Source organism: Carlito syrichta, unplaced genomic scaffold (assembly GCF_000164805.1).
Source record: "Carlito syrichta isolate Samal-C Ts95f unplaced genomic scaffold, Tarsius_syrichta-2.0.1 Scaffold123662, whole genome shotgun sequence".
In the NCBI taxonomy this organism is placed as follows: Eukaryota; Metazoa; Chordata; class Mammalia; order Primates; family Tarsiidae; genus Carlito; species Carlito syrichta.
The window spans coordinates 549,131-556,801 of record NW_007067758.1 but is presented as its reverse complement, the minus strand read 5'-3'; the positions used below and the strand labels follow the sequence as shown (position 1 = coordinate 556,801).

General features: G+C 46.9%; 1 protein-coding gene across 1 annotated transcript; it reads left to right on the top strand.

Annotated features, from left to right (window-relative positions):
* Positions 1 to 6: 6 nt before the first annotated feature.
* On the top strand, positions 7 to 6,812 carry KCNA1 (potassium voltage-gated channel subfamily A member 1). The gene has a single exon (XM_008048489.2). It carries the CDS (start codon positions 137 to 139, stop codon positions 1,415 to 1,417), a length of 1,281 nt encoding a protein of 426 aa, XP_008046680.2. The 5' UTR covers positions 7 to 136; the 3' UTR covers positions 1,418 to 6,812.
* Positions 6,813 to 7,671: the final 859 nt, after the last annotated feature.

The window sequence follows — 7,671 nt, the reverse complement described above, 5'->3', positions numbered from 1 at the left end:
CCCGCGCGCGGCCGCCCACGAGGACCACGAGTGCTGCGAGCGCGTGGTCATCAACATCTCGGGGCTGCGCTTCGAGACGCAGCTCAAGACGCTGGCGCAGTTCCCGCACACGCTGCTGGGCAACCCGCGGAAGCGCATGCGCTACTTCGACCCCCTGCGCAACGAGTACTTCTTCGACCGCAACCGGCCCAGCTTCGACGCCATCCTCTACTACTACCAGTCGGGCGGCCGCCTGCGCCGGCCGGTCAACGTGCCCCTGGACATGTTCTCCGAGGAGATCAAGTTCTACGAGCTGGGCGAGGAGGCCATGGAGAAGTTCCGCGAGGACGAGGGCTTCATCAAGGAGGAGGCGCGCCCGCTGCCCGAGAAGGAGTACCAGCGCCAGGTGTGGCTGCTCTTCGAGTACCCCGAGAGCTCGGGCCCCGCGCGGGTCATCGCCATCGTCTCGGTCCTGGTCATCCTCATCTCCATCGTCATCTTCTGCCTGGAGACGCTGCCCGAGCTGAAGGACGAGAAGGCCTTGGCGGGCGCCGCGCGCCGCGCCGACAACGCCACGCTGGTCGACGGCTCCCCCATCTTCACGGACCCCTTCTTCATCGTGGAGACCCTGTGCATCATCTGGTTCTCCTTCGAGCTGGTGGTGCGCTTCTTCGCCTGCCCCAGCAAGGCGGACTTCTTCAGAAACATCATGAACTTCATCGACATCGTGGCCATCATCCCCTACTTCATCACGCTGGGCACCGAGGTCGCCGAGCAGGAGGGGAACCAGAAGGGCGAGCAGGCCACGTCGCTGGCCATCCTCAGGGTCATCCGCTTGGTCAGGGTTTTCAGGATCTTCAAGCTCTCCCGCCACTCCAAGGGCCTCCAGATCCTGGGCCAGACCCTCAAGGCTAGCATGAGGGAGCTAGGGTTGCTCATCTTCTTCCTCTTCATCGGGGTCATCCTGTTTTCTAGCGCAGTGTACTTTGCCGAGGCGGAAGAAGCTGAGTCTCACTTCTCCAGCATCCCCGATGCTTTCTGGTGGGCGGTGGTGTCCATGACCACCGTGGGATACGGTGACATGTACCCTGTGACAATTGGAGGCAAGATCGTGGGCTCCTTGTGTGCCATCGCTGGTGTGCTGACAATTGCCCTGCCCGTACCTGTCATCGTGTCCAATTTCAACTATTTCTACCACCGGGAGACGGAGGGGGAAGAGCAGGCTCAGCTACTCCACGTCAGCTCCCCTAACTTAGCCTCTGACAGTGACCTCAGCCGCCGCAGCTCCTCCACTCTCAGCAAGTCCGAGTACATGGAGATCGAAGAGGATGTCAATAACAGCATAGCCCACTATAGGCAGGCCAACATCCGAACTGGCAACTGCACCACCGCTAACCAAAACTGCATTAATAAGAGCAAGCTGCTGACCGATGTCTAAGCTCAGTCCAGCAGGCAGGCGAAAAAGCCCCACTTAGCAGCTCAAAAGACTTAAGCAAAAACCCTAGTGGCTCCGGTCCCCCTTTGTAGATACTTTCCTAAATAGTCTTTGAACGCCCTACGTCACTGTCAATGCATTGTTGCATTGTGGCCTTTGGGGGGGAAGGGGGGGTGACGAACCAGAAGCTTTCAAGATCCGTGAGAAAAAGAAACTATTTTCATTTTATTTACAAAATGAGAAAAGGGAGAGTATTTTCTAAAACGGGCTTTAAAAAATTCAGTCCATGTACTGGCCACTCTAGGTAAAATAAGAATCGTACACCTGCCCCTACTGAAACATTTTTAATCCTTTGGCTTCTTTGACCTTTTTTTTTTCCCAATTATGAACCAGATCACTTAGAAATATAAAAGTAAAATGTGCACGGGGCGCCAATGCAAAATCTTTGCAAACTGTACAGCACATTTAAGACACTGCATCGGATGTATCATATGTAACATGATATATACCGGCCAGGATGGGCAGTAAAAGACATTTTTGTTTTGATCAAACTGCATATTATGAGGTGAAAACAAACAAACAACAAAACTACTTAAGATAAATCTGATCCCGGTCCTGATCTGTAGGGAGGGATTTCACCCCACCCCATTCTTCAGACAATTCTCTGAGAAAAAGATAGCTGAAATAAGTTCACTGATTCATCTGCAGTGCTGCTAAGTTTTCTCAACTGTAGACGAGTCAAATACAGGTCTCTTTCACCAGACCTGCACGCTGACCCCTGGCCTTCAGAACTGGAAGTTAAACCTTAGCCTCCTTATTGCAAGAGAGCACAAATGGAGTTAAATGTAAGCATGTTTGAATCTGATGACATTTATTTTATAATCGCATGCTGAGAACGTTAACCCAGACAATAGGGGATAAGCTTACGTTGAAATCGACTCTTCTAAAAATAGATTCTTTTTCATTTGCATTCACCAAAAGTGCACTCCTCCATTTATTAACTATTTTATTAGTAAATAAAGTACTGTATTTAAGTGCATATGTTAGTCAGATGGGAACAATAACTTTTTGGAGCTCCAAGCATGTTCTCTTATTCAGCATTATGGCCTATTTGACTAAGATGTACCTTGAATTAATTAATGCATGATTTCCATAATAAAACTTTTTAAAAATGATAAAAATCACAAGTCTGTGGGATGAAAGGCCCAACAGAAATAATGGGGGGTGGGGGAGGGGGACACTCAGTCATTTTTCCTGCCTTTGCTCAGGGAAATGTCAGGTTTCTGTGCAGGTATAGGGAGAGAGAGGACCAATATGCCCATCCCTTAAAGGGAAGCTATGTGAAAAACTAAATAAGTCATCAAGGTATATATAGCAACACCTAAGAACAAGTATCCTTTCTAGCTGAAGATAAACACAAGCAAAACAAACAAACAAAAAAAAGGTGCAATACTGCATGTTTTTTGGTGCATTCTTAGGATGTAAATGAAAATGTTTATCTAGTATATGCATCCAAAGCAGAGCTGATTTTTTTTTTTTTTTTTTTTTGGTTTGGTTTTTGCAACCATGATTTGAAGTCTGTAGAGACTTTGGCCCTCCCCTTGAGGCTCCCCAAATATACTCAACCAATTGATTTAATAGTTGCTTAGTGCCTTTATCCTGTACCCACAGTGAACTGCAGAAAGTGCCTCTGTCACACAGCTGAGAAGTTAGGTAACAAAAGGGGGGAAGGGTTGGGGCACAGATATTTTGCTTTTGCTTTTTCCATCCTTGCCATCTCATTTCACCACTGTGAGAAGACCACACCACACCACCCTACCCCCTGGAGAGGAGCGATCCAGGTGGGTGCTGTCTCTCTGGCCATCCACTGGACTTGGTCCCTTTGACGGCCCGATGTTGGATGTGAACTGAGACCCGTCTTTGAACTGGACGTGAACTGTGAACTTATCTTTTCCTCTTCTCTACCAGAAGCCAAGATCTAAACTTTTTTGGGAATTTGTTTCCTATCAGGGGCCGCTCTGGACATGCAAGGCTTCCTCTGGTCCAGTGAAGAGTTCCCGGCACGTTTCCTTATTCTTTCTCTGTTAGCGGCAGCACTTTGCAAACCTCTCTGAAAGTCTCATCTTTTCAAGCAACGCTGTGGATGTGGGAACACTCCGTTTCATAATAACCTTTCCCAGGCCTCCCCTCCTGGCCCATCCCTTTCCGATATTTCCCGTGATGCTCCCGTGATCTGCCCACCTGGCAGTCCCTTCACTGGCTGAGCCTCTGACTTCTGCTGCCCTAGTCACCCAGCCCAGAGAACAGTGGGGACCCTGTGTCCGCCTGAAAGAGAGCCACGGGACACGGGCCTCTGGAGCCCGGCAGCTGTCCACCCGTGAAGAGGCACTCACAGCCTTCATAAGGACCCTGAAATGGGGAATCTTCTTTCTGCACTTAGCATGTGGCCGCCTGCTGCTGACCACCTGACCTTCCTGCCCGGCTCCTTCCAGAAATCTACATTGTTACTTTCATCCTTTTCTCCCGTCCTCTCCTAGAACTAGCAGTGAGGCAGTCAACCCAGAAACTCGAGTGACACCCAGGCCGGTGAACTTGAGTGAAGAAAGAACATGGGTATCTCATTTTTCCATGGGATGTCTGAGTCCGCGAGGCCACCGCAACACCCATCGTGGAAGACGAGGGGCCGAGAACTGCGCAGCATCTGACCACAGGGCATTAAACCCTCCCGTGTGATGTCTCTTTCCCGTCCGAACCTTAACTCATCCTGGCGATTCTTCTCCTACTTGCTTGAACGTCTCCAGTTTGGAAAAAAAAAAAAAGCCAACCTCTCCCCAGTCCTTGGGGAATATCTAGATCTTTTATTTCGACTCTGAGGTCTAGGACACACAGAACTCAAAACGCTGCACTCTGTCAACAGCAATAATCCACTCGGTACTGTGGGACGGATGGGTTAGAAGATGCGGAAACGGGGCGAAGGCTGACTTTGGCTACTTGGCATACTTCTCGCAGTTATACCCCGAACTGGTTGATTCTTCTGCATGTGTTATAGGGGAAAGTGTTGCATGCGGGGAACCTATCAGCCTGGGACGGGAGACGAGGGATTGCTATGCCTTTGGGGTGGTGTGATGACAATGAATGCTGCTTAGCCCATCTGTAGCTCATTGCAATGAATCCGGTAGGAATGCAGTCCAGGGATTACCTGTGTAGCATAGGCATGCGACGTTTGACCAAGCTCTTACCCTCGCACTGTAATGTGCTGAAATGTCTTTGTAGACCTGAAGGTGCACTTAACAGAACTGCCTATTAAGGGACGACTAATCTTTTGGTTTACCTATTCAAATTTATTTTATTTTACCCGGCTTTTTGCCTTTTCTTCCCCTTCCTGGGCACTGGATATGTGTTTTCTCTGGAAGGAGAAGACTTCTGATGTGCTGATAGCCATAGCCCAGCTCTTCCGGTGCATGGGTGCCCTAGTTCAATAGGGTGGCAGTGGAAGGGCTGGGTCACACCGGGGCTGTTAGCCATCCCAGAGTCTCTGAAGGGGTTAACTCACCTGAAGTGATCTGAATCAGAGAGACCAAAGACATTCTTTTCCTCTGTCCTCAGATTTATAGGAGACAGATTGTAGCCAGGAGAGGTTTCTGGTTTTGCATCTCTTCTTCCCTGTTATGCACAATTCTCCTCACTCCCCCTTGAGACTTGAGCTCTGATGATCAGTGAAATCCGTTCGTTGGGAGTGGGCTAGCCTAGTAGAATGATAAACCGATATAGCAAATCCTTCTCCGGGACTATGGCCCGCGGGCAGTCATTCCCCTCAAATGGGATCGTACGGAAGGGTTGGATTCCCCTCTGGTGGGACTTGAGCACAGGGGGCATCATAGTCTTGATTCACTTGAGAATTTTTTTTAAAAGATACATGTAAACGATAAATTAGGAATACGTTTCTTTAAGCAGAAGTTCAGCATAGTCCGTAAAGGGCCGCCTTCACATTGTGTGTAGTTACAAAATTTTCAAATTAGTTACCACCTAAAAGTCAGTAAAAATAGTCTTCTAACCCTCCTATTTTATATAGGAGACCTCAAAACACATGCTTTTAAAAATAATTTTTAAATTATGATTCCTTGTTTGGTAGATAGGGTTGAACAGAAAGGAGGAAGAGAACATTAGCAGAAGGCACTTTCCCATTTTCTTCCAGGAATGACTTATTCCTGGGAGTGGTGAGAATTGGTGGGTGGTAACCATCCATAGTATACAATTGTTAGAAAGAATATAAACTGCCAAGCCACCATGGTGTCCTCCAGCTTTCTCAAGCAAAAATGGAGTCTTTCGATGTTTATGTTCATTAAAATTAACAAACTAGAATTTGAGACCGGACATATCCCAAGTTGAATTGTGATCTCAGGTGGTAACTTCTCATGAACTCTGCGACGTATTAGTTCTTGTACTTATATCATGGAATTTCAGGGTATATGTGAACATGTCTAGCATGACTCAGGTAAATCTTAAAAGAATGTACCTTACTTAATCATTTTTGTAAAGAAACAGTCAGGAGCTGAATCGTTAACCAAAACTGTTCCATGACCTTGGGTCACTGTGCAAACTCATTCAGGGTATAGATGTCACGTTTAGAAGCCTTGGGATCACATACCGGTCTCTTTGCTCAGGCAAAACAACCACGGGCTTCCTTGGGAAGTCCAGTGTGTGCGTAAGGGCTGAGGCCCTGCTGATCTCAGGGCCATTAGATTTAAGGAGATTAACCCTAGTCACAGTGATTCTCTTTTAGGAGCTAACCAGGAGTTTACTTTTTACGATGTGAGACTTCAGAGCGTATGGAAAAGTTTTGTACCACAATCAGAGAAGAAGAGTAAATGGTGTAGGGAAGGAAAACCAAACCAAACAAGAAATTCCTTGTTAAATATTCCAGGTCAAAAGTTGTCTCCTCTCCAAAACTTGCAGAAGCACCTTTCTTCTCTCCAGTGTACTGTTTGGGGACTGTGGATGCAACAGCTAGAAGTAGACGTCATGGACTGTGTGTGTGACATACCTCTTATATGACAGAGAAAGTATTACTGAAGTTAAAAATAAAAATTGAGTAGTATTGATGTAAAGTGCACCATCAGGGCAACAAACCATTGAAGCTGAAAAAGCACCGTTTTATTTCTTGAGTTTGCCAGTTGCTTACGCCTTGAGTTAAGGACGTGTCTCATCTTCACCACCTGTGCATTTCCCCTTCTCTCACTGTTCCATATGTCAGGTCGAGGACATTGAATGTTATGAATTGAGAACCTAATTGATGCGCATAGTTTTCATCTATGCAATTTTACTTGCTTCTGTCACTTTATGATCTGTTCATATTTGGCATCAATTAAAGATAATTTTTAAGGATCTTATCAAGGAATATCTTGACTGGTTATTTGTCTCCTGTTTAACTGGCTTTTGGCGGGAGGGGATCTTTCCTCACACCCTGTGCTGGGGGGATCTCTTTAAATAGCATGGTGAAGCTGAGATCTGATTGTGTCGCAGCCTTATTTCTTTTGGAGCACATGGCCTGTTTCTGCTGGCCGAGGAAATACACCGGGGTCATACTTCGAGGATGCATTTACAGTGTGGTCTCAGGTAAGATTCCGAGTAGAGGCTGTTGGAATTTGGTCTATAGAAACAGGGGTCGGGGGGGTGAATGGGAGCGGGGAGGATCAAGCTTTGAAAAGGAAAAAAAAATGAGGCTCAAGGGAGAGCAAGATCATTGGGTCTGTTAGCTTAAATTGTTCTTGATTTGAAACTGTATTTTTCATCCACAGTCTGAGAAGCTTTGGAGGAGGGATAAGTGTGTGTGTGCTCGTGTGAGTGCGTGCATGCGTGTTTAATGGTGTCGTGGTCTGGTATCAAGTGACTTGATAGTTATAATATGGTGTTAGAAGTGATTTTGATGTAGAAAAACAACGTGGCTCCCAGCTGTTCTTTTTCTTCCCCGTTATTTTGAAGAAGTGGGGTACGATTCAGGGTTAGGTGTACAAATATTCATTATACAGGTACCCTTGTTGATGAGGTGTGCCCCTCCCTCCCCTGGCAGTCCTTGCTGTTCTTTGCATAGACCTTTTCCACCTAGTTCTAGGTGAGACTCCCATTTCTTTTAAACGACTCGGCGCATTTTCTTTTGCCGCTTCCTGAGATTTAGATCTTCTCTCTTCATCCTTGTGAACATCACTTTTTTATACCGACTCTTTCATGTCAGAGCAACCAGAGCGACAAGCTTCTTG